At 40.5% G+C, this 18,168-nt stretch overlaps 1 protein-coding gene across 2 annotated transcripts in view; it reads left to right on the forward strand.

Moving 5' to 3' along the window:
- IQGAP2 (IQ motif containing GTPase activating protein 2) overlaps positions 1–18,168 on the forward strand; it is a 254,510-nt gene that overhangs the window by 140,031 nt on the left and 96,311 nt on the right. For both annotated transcript variants that reach the window (XM_045571611.1, XM_036411313.2), the window contains exons 5-8: positions 2,143–2,219; positions 15,622–15,689; positions 16,073–16,186; positions 16,704–16,882. In XM_045571611.1, coding sequence (XP_045427567.1) covers positions 2,143–2,219; positions 15,622–15,689; positions 16,073–16,186; positions 16,704–16,882 — 438 coding nt within the window. The remainder of the gene's footprint in view (positions 1–2,142; positions 2,220–15,621; positions 15,690–16,072; positions 16,187–16,703; positions 16,883–18,168) is intronic.

An 18,168-nucleotide genomic window follows, 5' to 3' on the forward strand; every position in this document is an offset into this window, starting at 1 on the left:
ACTAACTAGGGGTTGGGTGTAAACAGGTTAATAAAGAAATAAATTCCAATAGGATTTTTTTTTTCTGTGTAAGGCTACCTACTTTAGATTAGGGTAGTTTCATTATGTTTGATAGATTTTATTTCAACTTTTTCCAATTGTGTATATGTAGGATCAAGCGTCCCATGATTTTAAATAGAACAAGTAATCCACATAGCAGATTCTATTTTTATTTTAGAAGATTCTATTTTAACACTGATTTTTATTGTGAAGTCATTGATTCATTACATTACAAGAAGAGAAACCAACAGCGTACTGAATGGGCTGATGTATTTGCTATTCAGTCTTCATTTATTAGAATTAAGTGCTGACTCTGTGCTCAGCATCACGCCAGGTGCTGGGGACCCACTGCTGAATAAAACATTGTGAACCATAAGTTGATTCCATCTCCTTGCTTTATAATGATTTTCCAGGAGAAATTTAAGTAGGGAAGTAAGTAATTGTTTAAAGAAATAGGAGGGGCCTGTTGTTGTCCTCTGCTTATATATAGAACTTTAAACCTGGTCACAGTCTCCTGAATAGTGAGTCCTCTTCTCATTGGCACTTTAATAGCAAATGTGTGAAAAGATAGTTGGAAAGACCTTTGAAATTGCCCGAGCTATAATACAAGCATTTTTTTTAAGTGCTCAGTGACTAGAGCACTTAAGAAATTTTGCTTTCTTTCTTTTCTCAGCTTTTCCCAATGTCCAACAGAACATTTCACTTGAGTATCAAATACCACCTATGGCACATGACTTAATTTTTATTTCAAATTTTATAAAATGTTTACTGAAAGCAAGCAATACCAATATGCTTATCTTAATCTTAGAAGCATTGAGCCTAATTATTTATTTTGTAGTGCTTAGGAACAGGTAAATTTGGTGCCCCATTCTAAAATGTTTCTTATCAGACTTTTAATTTCCAGTTAAGAATATTGTAAACACCCCAGCCAGTATGGTTCAGTGGATTGAGCATTGTCCCATGCGTCAAGAGGTCACCTGTGCATACCTGGGTTGCAGGCTCAATCCTGGAAGGGGGGGATCAAGTGGGGGGAAGCATGCAGGTGGCAGCCAATCAATGTTTCTCTTGATGTTTCTCTCTCATCGATGTTTCTTCTGTCTCTCCCTTTTCCTTCCCCTCTCGATAAAAATCAATTTTAAAAAAACATTTTTAAAAAGGATAGTGTAAATAGGTTTTAAAAGCCTTAATATTCTAACCTCTCAATCTAGTAACTTTATATTTCAATGTTTACCCAAAAGAGCTAATTAGATGTTCAGAAAATGCAGGGATGTTCATTGCAGTGACTTACAATAGGGGGGAAATTGGGGATAAAAAAAAAAAAAAGTGCAACCATGGGGAACTGATTAAATAACGGTTAAAATATGAAAAAATCATGCATCCATTAGAAATAATATCCTGACAGAATCAAAGGGGGGGTCATGTCCTATTAAGTGTTTTAAACAGGTTATGGTATGTGCAACTTTATTTTGAAATGCACCCATGCAAACATAAAAATATCAGAGACATTTACTGCAAAAGGACTGGAAGAAAATATCCCCAAATGCTAATAGTGACCGTCTGGAGGTGGGATTATAGGTATTCTTCCTACATATTTTACCCATTTTCAGTGACATGTATTACTTTTAAGCAGAAAAAATATTCATGTATGAGTATGCATGTTAATAGAACTGGGTATTAACAATGTAAAAAAATGCTGGAGAAGAACATCTTCTCAAACCAGCGGACATCTGTGCACTCAGTCACAGGAGTGACTCCACTGTAGAAAGCAGAGTCCAGAGTGGCTCAAGCTTTGTGAAATGAAACTGCCACGTAACTAACACGTGGACACAGCCTTCTTGGGGTGGCCGGCTGGGAACCTCCCACTCCTATCACCCTTACGCACACTCTTTTGAACCACTAGGTGGCGCCCTGTCAGGCAGGGGATCAGATGCAGTGATTGGTCCTTCTGTAGAACAAGATGAAGCAGTAACTAAGAGAGTCTTCTGTGTCAAAATAAATACAGAAAGAACAGGAAGGACAGTCACAGTAGAATCGTTTGGGAGAAGTACAATAATTTTGTGAAAAGCAAAACATAATAAAAACATTGTTTCTTTTGTTTTCCAGATATTTTATCCAGAAACAACAGATGTCTATGACCGGAAAAACATACCAAGAATGATCTATTGTATTCACGCACTGAGGTAGGAAAAATACAACCAAAAGTCTAGAAAGTAAACTTAAATAAAACTAAACTTTTAATTTTAAAAGAGATCTTAAATTATTTTAATGACTCAAGAACTTTTATTAGATTTGGTTATTTTAAATTTGCTGGTACAAAATTAAAATAATTGTCATGTAAAACCAATCTTTGAACTTGAAAAATATTTTGATGATTTTTTAAATCTACATCAAAATAGAAAACTGGAAAATGAAAAAACCTATAAATATTATAGTAAGAAAAACTTAAGTAGAAACTTTGCAGCCTTGAGTGGAGGCTTAGGCTGGCAAGAGCAGGCGGAAAGCTTGGCTATCTCCATCGCCAGGGAATGCCTCCCTCCTGCTCTCTGTGGCTGTAGCCATCTTGGTTGGATTTATTTGCATACTCGCTCTGATTGGCTGGTGGGTGTGGCTTTGGGGTATGGCTTGTGGAACAGAGTGATGGTTGCTTTGTATATTACTCTTGTATTAGGTAGGATGAGGGTTTCCTATAGCCATTTCATCTTTTATTTTCTGGTAGCTCTCTGCCTCCATTGGTTCTTTTCCTTTATGTTTCTGGCTATTGTTTTTGTTTGTGGTGGTTTTCCATACTTCTTTACTCTGTTTCCTCTTTTTTTAAGATATGTATCCTGGTTTAGGGATTTGTGTGTGTGGTTACCATTAGGTTTATAAAAAATAAACTTGCATATACATCATAGCTTTTTTTCTTTTGAGTGCATCTGGTCTTCATCTTCCTTTGCCAGTTCAGACCTTTACCCCCTCCCTTTTTATGTTTTGTTGTTACAAATTATTCCTGTTTATGCTGTAAGTTTTGGTGATCTTACTCATAGTGTTGTGACCTTATATTTTTTTGTTTCAGGTATAATAACTCTCTTGATTATTTTCTGCAATGAAGGTTTTCTGGTGATAAAATCCCTCAGCTTCCGTATGTCTGTGAATGTATTTATTCCTCCTTCATACTTAAAGGATAATTTTGCTGGATATATTATTTGTGGCTGGTAATTTCTCTCTTTCAGATATTTGAATAATTGGTTCCACTCTCTTCTGGCTTGTAGAATTTCTGCTGAGAAGTCAGGTGATATTCTGATGGGTTTTCCCTCATAGGTCACTTATTTCTTTTCCCTGGCTACTTTGAAAATTTTTTCTTTGTCATTAATTTTTGACAGCTTTAATTACGAGTGCCTTGTACATAGTCTCTTTGGATTGAGGTAACTAGGTGTTCTGTTTGTTTTTTGGACTTGAGGATCTAGTTCTTGCCAAAGGTTTGGGAAGTTCTCATCCACTATGTGCTTGAATAGACTCTCTGTTGCATGCTCCCTCTCTTCCTCCTCCAAAATCCCTATAATTCTAATATTGCTTTTTCTGATGGAGTCAGAGAATTCTCATAGAGCTCTTTCGTTTTTCTTTATGCTCGGGTCTCTTTCTTCTTCTCTCTGCATCATTTCAGATTCCTACCTTCAATATCACTCATTCTTTCCTCCATCTGGTTGACTCTGTTTTCTGTGCTCAGTAGTTCACTCTTTATCTCTTTAATTGCATGCTTCATTTCCAGGATTTCTGATTGTTTCTTTTTAAAAGTCTCACTCTCTTTGGTACTCATTTTGTCCATTGATCTGTTTTCTGGGTGTATTGAATTGCTTGTCTGTATTAGCTTCCATCTTGTTGAGTATTTTCAGAACTATAATCTTGAAATCTCTGTCATTTTTATCACATATGTTCCAGCTTGCTTTCTGGAGAATTTTCATTTTCTTTCTGGTCATCCATGTTACTATGGTTATTCATGTTATTTGCTGTCCTCCTTTGCTTATGCATTTATTTCTGAAGCGGTCTTTCTACTCATTTCCAGTAGATGGTGCTGAATTGCAAGATTTCTTACCTCTGTGATCTTCCAGTCTTGAATCTCTGAAGCGTCTGTAAGATAATACAGCCATGCTGCTTTGGGGTGGGGTTTCTTTTGCCCTCACCATAGTGGCGTCCCACCCAAGCACCCCTCCTGGGAATCAGTCACAGAGGGAATAGCTATTCTACTGCAACAGCTCTTGGTTTACAGATAATGTGCTATTGGACCCATTTCTGAGGGCAATGAGAGATAAGTTTTGGGAGTTCCAGTGGGGGCAGGACTCTGTGGTTTTGTTTCTTTCTCTGAAACACCATCACCTGGATCCACAGTGGAGAGTTGCATGGCAGAACCCTGTGCTCTTTCAAGCATCTGCTGACTTAGACACTGTCTCTCCCTTGCCACTTGCCCTGCTGGGCTGCCCCACCCCTGCAGCTCTCTGTTCCTCCTGGCCAAAGGAAGTGCCTGTGACAGCCGGCTTTCTTCCCTCTTCCAGCCAAGCCATGACTCCAGCTGCAGGGCTGCAGACCATCTGCGTTTTGCTCCCTTCTCATCTCCCCCTTTATTCCCAATTGCCCGCCTTTACATGTTTCAATGCACAGTTCTCTCAGGCATGCATCTGTGTAGAGCCGGGATTTCTTTGTTGAATTATAGTTGGTTAACTTGTTGAAATTTCAGGGGGAGAGGACAAGGGGCTCTCTCATGACATCACTCTTCCCCATTCATTATTTAAAAGCAATTATTTGAAAAGTTAATTTTGAAAACATTGACATTCTGCTTTTTTTTTTTTTTTTTTTTTTTTAATCTTAATGGCCTGGAAGAAATGTGATTTTTATGTGGTAGCAAAAATGATTTTAAAAATTCATTTTTGTGACTGCTGTCTTGTGTGTACACAGGTAATGGCTGGAAGGCTTCTTGTCCAATTAAGTTTTAAATTTCTTGTAGAGCATCTGCCTTATGTTTATATCACCAGAAGTCATTTTCCTGGCAGAATCTTCTGCCTAGAGGTTTATATTAACTTCTTCCTGGCTCTTTCCTCTCCAAAGGAAAAGGTTTATATTATAATTATGAAGGTAATAATTCATTGCAATTCTGGCCTACTAGAGAAGAATTTTAATTATGTCATATAATTTTACTTTTCCCCGATCAGTACTTACGAGATTTCTTTGGAAGATGACAGTTGCTAGAAATATAGACCAAATATAGGTGCCTTTTCTATGATTTCTTTTCCTAATAGTTTAGAGCTGGGAGGGAAGGGAGGGACGGAGGCACTCTGCCTACTTCCTCATAGGTGCCAGTGTATCATTATGTCAGCAACTTTTTAAAAGTTTTTTGTTAATTTTTTTTTTTTGCCAAAGTGCTTATTTTGAGAAATTTTCAAATGTGTTGTCCAATATTTTTGTCATATACTTTTCAGCACTTAATATGATCACTTGTCACTATGGTTAGTACTGTTTTAGTGACCTGCTAAGCCAGCCACCTTTGGTTAATGTCATTATCATATCCACGCGTTATTGTGCTCATGCCCAAGTCTGCAGGATGCTCCTGGGGTGTCTTATAGAAGCTTCAGTGGATGTCCTGAAGTGGACACCTGGGCATTGCTGTGAAGTAGCGTGTAAAGAAATGGCTTACTGAGTCCCTTTCCGGTGTTGTCCGTGTTCGACAGAAGTTATATAGAACTGCACTGTGGATGGCAGTGTGTTCGCCATCATTTTAACAGTGGCTTGAACAGTTTGGTAAACAAAAGACCAAAGAGCAGCTTCTGGCTTATCATGGCCAGTGGTCTGCTAATGTTGGTGTAATATTTTCTAGGACTGTTTTTCTCAGTTATTCAGTTACCAGTCATGGAGTTTCTGTTACCGTTACTTACCCTGAGGCAGATGCCTGTTGAGCCTGTCATTCATCAGATCTGGTCTTAGGTAGGATCTTTTCTCCTTTACTTCTCTCAGCTCTAAGCTTAATTTCTGGCTGCTTCTTAGTACGGCATGCAGAAATCTCAGTTGTATCTGAGTTGTTTGTAATTAAACCTTTTTCCTATGACGGCTGAGAATGCAGTTAGTGACTCAGATGAGGCTGATGTTCTGCTCTGTTGGGCAAGACACACTTGGAGGCTGGGCAGCAGAGCCCCTTAGTACGTACAGTGGACTTGCCCTTGCTGCAACATTAGAAGCAATGCTGGGAACGAACATGTATGTCTTCAGCCTTTATATTCTGGTTACAGGTAATAACAATATTGCTGGTGTAAAGCGTTGTTATCTGATAAAAAATTAAACAGGCCAGAAGTTCCGATTACAGATCAGGAGCCAGGCAGGTACCCAGGCACTGCCTTCCTCTTACACCAGCCTGTGGGCCTTACTCAACCTACAGAGTTAGCTCTTAGCCCTGCAAATGTGTCTCTGCCCCTGTCTTTTGGATCAGGACTAACTGCTCACCATGACCCCCTAGCTTCCTGTTTGTATATGCCTGCCCCTTACCTTTGTATTTTGCTTCTGACCCCAGGCTCCTTGCCTGCCACTCATTGTACCCTTGGTCAGTTCAGCTGGGTGACCTGAGTCCTGAGACCCGTGAATGTTAGCACAGCAGCCTCAGGGGAAATCCTCAGTCTTTGCGTGCTGGTGGGTGTTTCTCGGCATCTGGAAGGATTCAGGAATCTGGAGAAGGCACTGTGGTGTAAATTAATAAAGAGACTAGAAATATAATAAATTTATAATCCTTGGAGGAGACAGAGAAGGGCTTGGCTTCAGTAACCAAGTTCTCTGAATCTCTGGACCCTTTGCTCTTTATTAACACAAATTGTCCTAAGGCAAGGCAGATATACATATCAAAGGTTAAGGTTTGGTATACAGAGGCATTGTTAGTTTTGGGGGAACTGCCTTTGGCTGTTCAGGTGTTTGGCCAGCAGGAGGCAATAGCATGTATGTTAAAATGCCCTCAGCTATCTGGCAGCAAGCAATTATGTATGTAAATTCAGGTTTGGGGAAATGCCTTCTGCCTTTCCAGCAGGCAGTAATTTGTATCTTCAGCCCTGCTGAAGCCTCAAGGTTCCATCAACCTTTTGATGAAATTCTTGCATTTATGACATGCTGGAATTAGCTTCTGGCATTTGCCTAATGTAGAGACCTCAAGGAGGGGTGGCCTCATTTTCCCCCCCAAAGAAATGCTTTTTTATTTTCTTATTTAAAATATGCTCATTGGGGGAATATTAGCAAATTTAAAAATAATGTTAAAGGAAAAGCCAAAGTACCCATTGTTTCAACACCAATTGAAAACCACTATGTGTGATGGGCTATCTTTGGACTTAAAATGTGTATATGGCGTGTTTTCCTTTTGTGGCTTCATTTGGAATGTCTTAAAGTCTGTGCAGTGAAAAGGAGCCAGTTCAAGAAGCGAGAGCCTCGCTAAGGAGTTAATACTATGGATTTTTACCGGTCTGGAGGCTGTTTGTACCTGTAGAAGAACACTTTTGCATGTTGTTCATCAGTATGTCAGTAAACTGTTAAATGTTGAAACACTAGTTGTAAAATTTAATACCTTTAAACAATTAAATTTAGTAGACTTGATTTTTTGAACACTTCAAATACCTGCAAGTACAGGTGAACTGCCCAGATTCCTTATTACAGACTCACCACACTTCAGCCTATTCTAAAAGATCCACTCTACAACTTTCACTCATTTCATACACTAATTTTGACTCATCCGAGGACTGTAACATTTTGAAAGCTACCAAGAGTTGGCATGCTCTCACAGGCGCCAGACACAAAGAATGCCTCTATGCCCTGGCCCAGGTTACAGAGCATGGTGCCAGTTTGAGTTCCCAGGTGAGTCAGACCCCGGCTACAGTCATCGGGCAGAATTGTGATCTTTTTTTCTTTACTTTTCAGTAGATGGCGTTCAGGTAGGCTCTTATTTCGAATCGGGCCCCTGCCCCCAGAAATGATTTCCTCCCATGCCTTTTTGGCTAGTGTTACATAACCCATTGTCCTGTCATCGCGATGCATTGACCCGATCTGTTAACGTTATTAAAAGCTTGTGTATGCCTTTGGAATATTTTCTTTAAATGAGCTGGGCTTCCTAGAGGTTTCTCCCTGAGGAGGTGAGGGATTGACTCTACCTGATGCAGTTTGGGTCATATTTCTGGTTCCTTTCTCTGCTTGACCATCAGTACCAAAACCCTCTTCCCACCCGGCTATTTTTGTCACCACCTGAGTCCTTATTTGGGACACTTCCATGGTTTTCTCAGACTATGTGGCTTTGAGTTCCTGGTACTTATTCTTTTTGTAGCATATATGTAGTGTATACGGTATAGAAACAAGTATAACTATGCTCTGTAGACAGAAAAAAAAGCACCCATATTTTAATAACACTTTCCAACTTGTTAAAATCAATATAAGTGATCATGTGTGTCTTATTTTATCTACTACAACTTACTTCTTGTAAACTTTATACCGTCCTCTTTTGATTGGTTTTGAACTGGCCTTTCACAGACTTCACCAAGTTGCATGTTTTCTTTTCTGATGGACCAGCCTGGTCCCGTCTGCCGCCCTTTGTCCTTGGAGCACTGTCCCTGACATTCCTTGCAATATTCTTGCTTTGTGCTCACAACGGGCTGTTCCTGACCTTTCCTGATTATTCCTGTTTTATGACATGGAATCAACTACCCTCCAAGAAACCCTCTGCAAGTCGGGTGTCCAAAATGATTTTTATGGTTTGATAGATTAAGGTTCTGGATTCTGCTCTTTTTACTGCATAAAGTTTATTTGACCATTAAGAGTCTACTCCGCTGACAACAACAAGCTGAAGATGTGTGTCTCCCCTCTGTGTAAGGACACTGCTCCTGCTGCAGACTTGGGAGCTGCTGTCCTGCAGTCATGATTTCAAATGCAGCGACAATGTCCAAATGGCACATTCGGGGCTTGCATGTCTGAAAATGGCTGTGGCAGACCCACTTCTGGTTGGCCAGTTCCTAAATCCCTGACTGCTCTGTGAAGAAGGGCTCCTCTACCCGCCTTCACAACGCCACGTGGCTGCCTTGATTAGCAGGTTGCCTTTGAACTCGTTCCTCAGGTGAACGTTATTGCTAACTTCCCTGTCTTATATCCCCTTCCCTTACGACCCTTTCCTAATAAACTGATGGTTACCTTTCGCCAGATTGATTGCATCTGGCAGGGAACATATTTGCATGTATAAATAAGCTTCCTAAAGGTAATTTCTTAACCCAAAGGATAGACAGTAACCCTGCGCTCTCAGGAGGAATGTCTGCAGGCAGCAGTGTTGGGATTAGGGTGAAGAGGGCAGGTGCACCTTCCATATCTTTCAAGTCACTTCTTGTTCATACTTCTCTTCATGCTTTGAAGCCTCTCCCCCCATTCTATCTCGAATTAGTACGGTGGCTAGCTGTCCATCCTGCTAAATGCCAGGCTCGGTGAGGCTGTGGACCATGTCTCCGCCCAACACAGCACACACACCACTGACGCCCACTAAAGCCGCTGCATCGGTGTCTTTAATTTTCTGGTTGGGTGTAGCTGATTTCCCAATGATGAGACTGCCTCGGGATTTCTTTGATTTTTTTATTTAATTTTATTTTTTTACTGAACATTGAATTTTGACATGATACTGGTAGTGATGTATGTGACTAAGATGGGAAAATAATTTGGTTGAGTAGATAAAGCCATTTCAAACATGGAGTCCGTGAGGAGAAATAAAGGTTCTTAGTGTTGAGAGTGGGGAGACCACTGTGGTGGGTTATTAGGTGTATAGGAAGGACTTATATTTAACAGGGGATAATAGTAATAATAAAGACAAAGGCTAATGCTTACTGAGCTTTTAATTATATGTCTGGCCTTGTTCAAGGTGCTTTACAGGTGTAATCTCATTTAATCCTCTCACATACCTATGAGGTACATACTGTTATTGATCTCATTTAATAACCCAGACAGCTGAAGCACAGAAAGGCTGCCCATGGTCACACAGCTAGTAACTGGCAGAGTTGAGACTGCAAACCAGGCTGTGACACCAGAACCTGCACTGTTGCTGACTCAGCCAGTCATTGGTTTCAGAAGGGAGTCAAGTGTTTCCTACTGCAAAGAAAATAAAACCAGCAGTGGCATCAGACTGGAACTTCAGCAAGGGCCTCTAAACTGTTATATTTAGAACTAGAGACCTGGTGTACAATATCCGTAAACTAGTGGGGGTGAGGGAGTTCCCTTAGCTCGGCCTGTGCCCTCTCACAGTCGGGGACCGCTCTGGGGACCCCTTTGTGCTGCCACAGAGGTGGGAGAAGCTCCCACCATCTCTGCTTTGCTCGCCAGCCGTGAGCCCAGCTTCTGGGTGAGCAGCACGCCCCCTGTAGGAGTGCATTGACCACCAGGGGGCAGCTCCTGTGTAGAGTGTCTGCCCCCTAGTGGTCAGTGCATGTCATAGCAACCAGTCATTCTGCTGTTCAGTCAATTTGCATATTAGGATTTTATTATACTAGAGGCCCAGTGTATGAAATTTGTACATGAGGGGAGGGGATCTCCTCAGCCCAGCCTGCACCCTCTCAAAATCCGGGACCACTGGCTCCTAACTGCTCACTTGCCTGACTGCCTGATCACCCCTAACTAACTCCCCCACCCTGCCAGCCTGGTTACCCCCAACTGCCCCCCCCCCCCCCCCGCCAGCCTGTTGCCCCACCCAGCCTGCTGTTTGGTCATTTGGTCATCCCTCACTAAACCCCCTGCCGGCCTGGTAGCCCCACATGGCCTGTTTAGTGGACCATTCGGTTGATTCTGTTGCGATGGTCACTTAGGCATGATAGTTTTTAATGAAGATTCACTTGTGTAACTTAGAACTGGAAGGTCCTTGGGAGGTTATTTTAGTCCAGACCCTTTACTTCCTAAATGAAGGGCTGAAAACTTGGGCTCTGTGATTTGCTGAGAGTCGTACATCTAGATATTGCCAGTCTTGGGGCCAAAATCTCGGGCTTCTGATCCCAGTCCTGTGCTCTTTCAAGTCATCCATGAGGCTTTCATTTACAACCATCTCACATATTATGGCATAAAATGAAGTGCACATGACGTGATCCAGAAAAGCTGAAATAAATTCAGCTCTTGCCTTTTAAGTTTGCATTTCATTACTATAAATCTTTTAATGTATACATTGAAGTACTAGGGGGGAAAAAAACCCTAATAGAACTTTTAAAAAAGCTTTCCTGCTTCCTGGGTTTTAAACTGATACTATTTGTACCAAAAGCCCCACATGGGCGGTGAGGCTTAGCTTCCTTGGGAGCACTCCTCTGTGGCTGCCCCACTCAGCACACAGGCACACTGTACCTTGTCATAGGATAGGAGGACCGCTATTTCATACCAAGTGTTTTCTTATACGTGGGAAGGGATGCTGACATTATGCCACAGCTTGCTTTGGAATGCTGCTCTCAACCTTTTGTGTTGGCTGTTTGGCACTAAAGGTACTTAATAAGTCCAGAGTTGAAGAGCTATAAGAAATTGATGCTTTTATAGCGAATGGTGTGTGTGTGTGTGTGTGTGTGTGTGTGTGTGTGTGTAAGATTGAGACTCTGAATTTCCTACATGCTTCAGGTCATGAATGGCTCATTTGAATGTGAATGCTTGGGAAGGGGCCAGCTGCTGTTGCTGATTCTTTTCAGCCTGGGAACAGTGGCTAAGGACAAGTTTCCTAGTAAACTTTGCCCCTTTGAGAAATCTGCTTGAAAACACCTCCCCTACAGAGATTTGGTACAAAACCTCCACACTGTGAAAAGCAGTCTTTTTAAAGAATAGTTTAAACCCTCAACATTAGAGACAGTGTTGAAAACTGAAGCCAAATAAAATACATGCATTAACATTTTTAATAAATTTCTTTGGTGAAAGTATGTATATGTAAATGAGATTTCTACCTAAGCCACACTAAGAAAATCTGATTTTAAACAAATTTAACAGCGAAGATTCTTCCATCTGAAAATGGTAATTCCTCAGCACCATCTAGTGGTAATTTTTAATTAAACCAGAATATTTGCTGATTGTGAGATTTATATTAGTATTACAGTGTTCAATGGAGAAGTGGAAAGTATAACCGGAAATAGTCCTAATACCTTTATTTCCACAGGAGAAAATGAACACTTTTGTTTAGTAAATTGTTTAGTCCATTTTATCAAAAAACCTGTTTTATGGGAGTCTCAATATCTCATGGTAGAGAAAAATATTTTTTATATGTAGTAGATATTCCATAGCTAGTATTGAGTGGCTGGTTAAACAAAGAAGATAATGTGAAAACAGTTATGTTAAGATCATTGAGCATAGTTTTATTTTTGAAATGAAATTACTAAAGTGATCATTAAAAAAGTAATAATTTGCCATTAGAAAGAATGCCACCAACTGACCAGAAACTTAACTCCCTATGAAAGCAAACAGATAGGATTGGATTAATGGAGAAGCAAAGAATGAGAAGACTACAGCCCCCAGAAACCACTGAGGATGCAGCAGAGCTAGCAGCTGGTGTGGGGCTTGCTCCAAGCAGAGACAACAGGAAAAGGAGAGCCTCAAAGCCAGCACAATGGAGCTTACACCAAAGCAGCAAGTGTAGATGTGGATGGCAAAGTCACATGCCAGTACCCAGGAGAGCTGGTGATGCCAGGAAGGCTCAGGGATCCTCAGTCTAAGAAGGCAAGATTCTGGGCACCTTCCTGGCATCAGCCCTATGGTCTCCCTAAGGTGGCTTTTGTTGTGAGGACCTGTGATCAGCTGTGACAAATAGCAAATCTGAAAGTCCAAGAGGACCCCAACTCAGGAAATGCCAGACATTTGAGGGAAACCAACACTACAAAAGAGGCATTAGATTCAGTGAACAGAATCAACACCAAGGAACAAATCAAAATTTTAAAATACGTGCAATAACCCTGGCTGGAATGGCTCAGTTGGTTGCCAGTTCAATTCCCAGTCAGGGCATATACCTGGGTTGTGGGTTTGATCCCTGGTCGGGACATGTACAGAGGGCAACCAAAAGATGTTTCTCTCTCACATTGATGTTTCTGTCTCTCTCTCTCTCCCGTCCTCTCTCTAAGCAGGTCCTCAGGTGAGGATAAAAAATAAGTAAATGAATAAGTAAATGGTTAAGAATAAAATAAAATATGTGCAATTAGTGATTTGTTCAGTTTATACATTTGATTAATATTGAGCACTAATATACAACAAAACCAAAGGTAAAGCTAAGAAAGGAAAAGTGGACAGATGAAATGAGAAAAAAAATTAATAGAATATATAGTTATCTAAATTTTTGGTACATAAAATAAAAATAAAAGCATGCATCTAAAATTCTACATGATCTCAACATTACATAGGTAGGGGAGTAGAACTGAAAATATATTAAAAGATCATAGATATTTATTAGCTTAGTATTTTATATAAGAATATAAATTTAACATCTGTTAAAACTTGGTTTGGCAGAATGTTAATGTAAGTAATACAATATATAACACATTATTGAGGCCCTGGCTGGGTAGCTCAGTTGGTTAGAGCATCATGCTAATATACCAAGGTTGTGGGTTCAATCCTGGGTGAGGGCACATACAAGAATCAAACAATGGATGTATGAATGGGTAGAACCAACAAATCTATGTTTTTCTCTCAGTTTTTGTCTCTCAGATCAATATATTTTTTCAATAACACATTACAGTAGGTCCTTGGGTTATATCGCGATCCATTCCTACAGCATGTCATAATGCGATTTTTGCTGTACTTTGGAACCCACCTACATACACACCTATGTCACTCACATGGAGCACATACACAGCAGTAATGAAGTGAAAGAGTAAAAAAAAAAAAAAAAAAAAAAATTTAAAAGAAAGATAATTCATGACCTTGTGGTAAATAAATAATAAAAAACATAAAGCACATATGTACATACATCAAAATGGTGGAAATTTTTTTTTATATAAATAAATGGGAGATGGTGACATAACCATAAAACAACGTATGTTGAGTCAGACATAACCTGAGGACTGTCGGTACTTGAAATAATTTGTGTTAAAAGACATTTTATAAATGTCTCCTACTTAAATTTTACTGTCACAGTTTCAACATTTTTCCCATTGAATAATTTTTATAGTTTTCTTTGTAGATGAGTTCAGGTGTATTTTGAAATCTTATAAAATAAAAGGCTAATACGCAAATTGACCAAATGGCTGAATGACCAGTCGCTATGATGTACACTGACCACCAGGGGGCAGATGCTCAATGCAGGAACGGTCAGCCAGAAGCCAGGCTCACAGCTAGTGAGTGCAGTGGCGGTGGCAGGAGCCTTTCCTGCCTCTGCGGCAGCTCTAAGGATGTCCGACTGCTGCAGGGAGTGGGCCTAAACTGGCAGTTGGACATCCCCTGAGGGCTCCCAGACTGTGAGAGGGCACAGGCCAGGTAGGCTGAGGGACCCTCCTCCCCTGAGTGCACACATTTCATGTACTGAGCCTCTAGTGTCATTATAAAAAGGGAAGAGGAAGAATCAGGTACTGTGAAAGAAATTGTAGTGATATAATAATACATTTTTTATTGTTTATGGATCTATTTTCATAAGGTCTGTATGGCTTGATTTTATTTTCTTAGAATTATTTTGCAACTTTACCATACCTACCTGTTTAAGACTGTTGATTTTTTATTCCCTGTTGTTAGAAAGGAACAAATAAAGAGGTTGACCTTTCATTTGTTCCACATGATGAATTCCCTTTTAACTGAGATATTTTCCCATGTAATAATGAGTTGAGAAGTTCAATATTATGGTTTTGAAACTTTCAGCATACCAGTTTTAATTATAGTGACTTGTTTAGCATCAACGTTGGGTAGTAAAGTCTTTCGAGGCTGTGCAAATAGCTTCATATCCCTTATAATCTCTATAAAGATCTAGAATTTAAACTAAAAAATATATCATGTCTTTCTAACTTTGAATTATGAATACATAATGCCTAATTTACATTGAAGAATGTTCAGAGTCTAATATGTTTTTCCTCTGTGGATAAGACACTAATATTATGTTGGAACTTAATATTCACATTACCATATGGTTAAAATGTCATTTGTTGTTGTTTTTTGTTTGTTTTTTTGTTTTTTTGTGGAAAAGTGGGGGAACCAGAGAAAAGTAAATACCCCAAAAACAATCCTAAAAATTCATTAGTTGGTGTTTCCTGAAGAAATGGACATGGCCAATACATATGTGCATGAAAAAAATATTTACACTCGCAACTAATAAAAGGAAAGGGAGACTTAAATAACGGTTTATTACTTGTGTTTCTTATTCTGCCTATCCATGGGTGATAGTCAGCTGACCCTATGGAAGTGCCCTGTACTGCAGAAGACCAGTCTTGGGGATTTAAACTGGGGTTCTGGTTTCAGTCCTACCAGGGGCTTAGTGACCTCAAGGCTCAGTTTCCTCATCTACAAAATGAATGGATTAGCTGAGATAATCTCTCAGGTCTTTCTCAACTAAAAAAGCCTTTCAGACTTCAGCAATGTCTAACTCTAAGATTTATAATAATAAAGCTTCTGATAATTTTATGTTTTCTCTTTCAGTTTATACCTGTTCAAACTAGGAATAGCACCGCAGATCCAGGATTTGTTGGGCAAAGTGGACTTCACAGGTACTACTGTGTGTCTTCATAACTTTTTGCCAGGTCTCAGGAAATGGCCCCATACTTTTTTTTCCAATGTGATATAACATTGACTTCCTTTTCTCCTCTCTGTGGGGCAAGGAGAGACACATTGTTTTGTACTCAACCAGGTTCCTTTTCCCCACATTTGGGAAATGAGAAGCTAAGGCTGGCTTCATCCTACAGTTCTTACGTAGAAATGGGCCCACCTTCTTGATAAAGACATTTCTTTTTTTAAATAATGATGTGCCCTTTTTTAAAAAATTTAATCAGAAGAATAAGCTCCCTAGCATGAAAGCATTTCTTGATAGGAATATACTCGTTCCTGCCTCCATCTCTGTGACTCGCTCTGATTTGTTGTTGCTCTTTTTCAGAGGAGGAAATCAGTAATATGAGGAAGGAACTCGAGAAGTATGGAATACAGATGCCATCTTTCAGCAAAATAGGGGGCATTCTGGCTAACGAACTGTCCGTGGACGAAGCTGCACGTAAGACTTCAAACTCTGGACCTGCCGTTGACATCAGACTGACCTACACTTTGTTGGTTTTGGTTACAAGAAGCAAACGATACTTTAAACCCCTCTGAAAAGCTCTTATTATTATATTTGTATTGTAGATGGTTAGTTTTAGCTTATCAGAATATAGGTAATTAATTGATTTGGGACTTTAAACCGCCACTTGTGCAATGTGGGTAAAGAGGTTCTGGAGATGTCTATATTCTTCAAAATATTTACTTTCTTTATCCTTAGCTTCCAGTGGTAGGACACATTGCTGCGTTGAATAAATGAATGGGGGTTAGGTGAGGGATACTGAGGCAGGACTGGGGACAGATGGGCAGGTGGAGAGGTTTTCAGAGGGGTGCTCTGTGACGTGTCCGAGGCTTCGTTTTTGGTATGTTTCCTGGGAGCCAAAGAAGAGAGAAAACAAACTTACATGTATGCAGTGTCAGTGCAACTGTCCATGTTACCTTTTGCTGGTAAAAATCTCTTTCCCCCCTCTTCTCAGTGCATGCTGCTGTCATAGCCATTAACGAAGCTATTGAGAAAGGAATAGCAGAGCAGACCATTATAACACTAAGAAACCCGAATGCAGTTTTAACGTTAGTGGATGAGAACCTTGCACAAGAATATCAGAAGGAACTCTGGGCAGCCAAAAAGGGAAAAGAAGAAAATGCAAAACTGAAGGTATTTACTTAAATTCTCAGTAGTAAATATGGTTATGAGCAGCTAGTTTGGGGGAAAAAGGGGATATTTTTCATTCAACTGGCTGTGGTCTCTGTAGCCACAGGCAACTGATTTGGGGGAAGTGTAAGGGTGAAAGAAGATCTTGCACTATGGAAGGAAATTGGGTTTCCTGGTGTGGTGAATATTGTAAGTTGCAAGGTTTTGAAGGCTATGCCATAGAGGTAATACTTCTCTGAAAGGTATGAAAGTAGCAGCTAACGCTCTTTCCTCCTTAGTACCACCCGCAGACCTTGTATTGGCTGAGTTACCTGTGGGTTTATTAGTAGAGGTCAATAAAGCAGTGTGGGGAAGTTTAGAGAGGATGTTTTGAGTCCACTCTCTCTGTTTTTTCCTGATTATTCACCCTCATACTGGAGGACGAGGTTCTCCTCCTTAGCAAGGCAGCTAGCCTACTCCTGTTCCTAACTCCGCACCTCACTTCCTGCCTGGCTTGTGTTACTGAAGACTGTCTGCACTCAGCGTCCACTGGCTCCCAACTCTCCTCTACTTAGGCTCCTGCCGTGTCAGCTTCAGCTCCATTGCCAAAAAGTGGCAGTGGTTCTCTGCATCAATGAGTGTCTCTTCCTCCACCCGCTAAGTGTGGGGGTTGACATTGACATTGAGGCACTCCTGTCTCTGTTCTCCCTCAAATAAGCTCATCCGCTTGAAGAAATCACTCTCAGCGTCCTAACAGGCCCTCTGGTTCCGCTCCGGCCTTGCCGTTCACCACATCAGAAGAGTGTTCATCTCTACCCTGCCCTCCTCCACCTGTACCCCTTGCTGACTTCCCTTTGGAAGGACTTCCCCGCTGCTTCGGAAAGCTTTCTATGTCCCCTGTGCCCTATCTATTGCTGTATTCAGTTGCCTTTTCTTTTTTCTTTTTCTTCTTTTTTTTCCATTACTTTATTTTTTTAAGGTATATTTTTTTAATTAATTAATTTATTTATTTGTTTGTTTGTTTGTTTTTATTAAGGTATTACATGTGTGCATATCTTACCATTGTCCCCCTCAAGCCCCACTCCCATACATGCCCTCACCCCCCAGTATTTTGCATTCATTGCCTTTTCTTGCCTGGCTTACATCTATCCACCTACCTCTAGTCTCATCACTCTTGCCTCAGCCCCACCCCGCCTGACCTGGCCTCAGGATGCCTGCAGCACCTTCCTCAGGGGTCTCCGTGCTTCTGTCACTCTCCAAGCCAACCCTTCTCAAAGCTAGAGGTTGCAAAATTAATCTTCAGCTATAGA

The sequence above is a fragment of the Pipistrellus kuhlii genome, unplaced genomic scaffold (assembly GCF_014108245.1).
Source record: "Pipistrellus kuhlii isolate mPipKuh1 unplaced genomic scaffold, mPipKuh1.p scaffold_m20_p_4, whole genome shotgun sequence".
Taxonomy (NCBI): Eukaryota; Metazoa; Chordata; class Mammalia; order Chiroptera; family Vespertilionidae; genus Pipistrellus; species Pipistrellus kuhlii.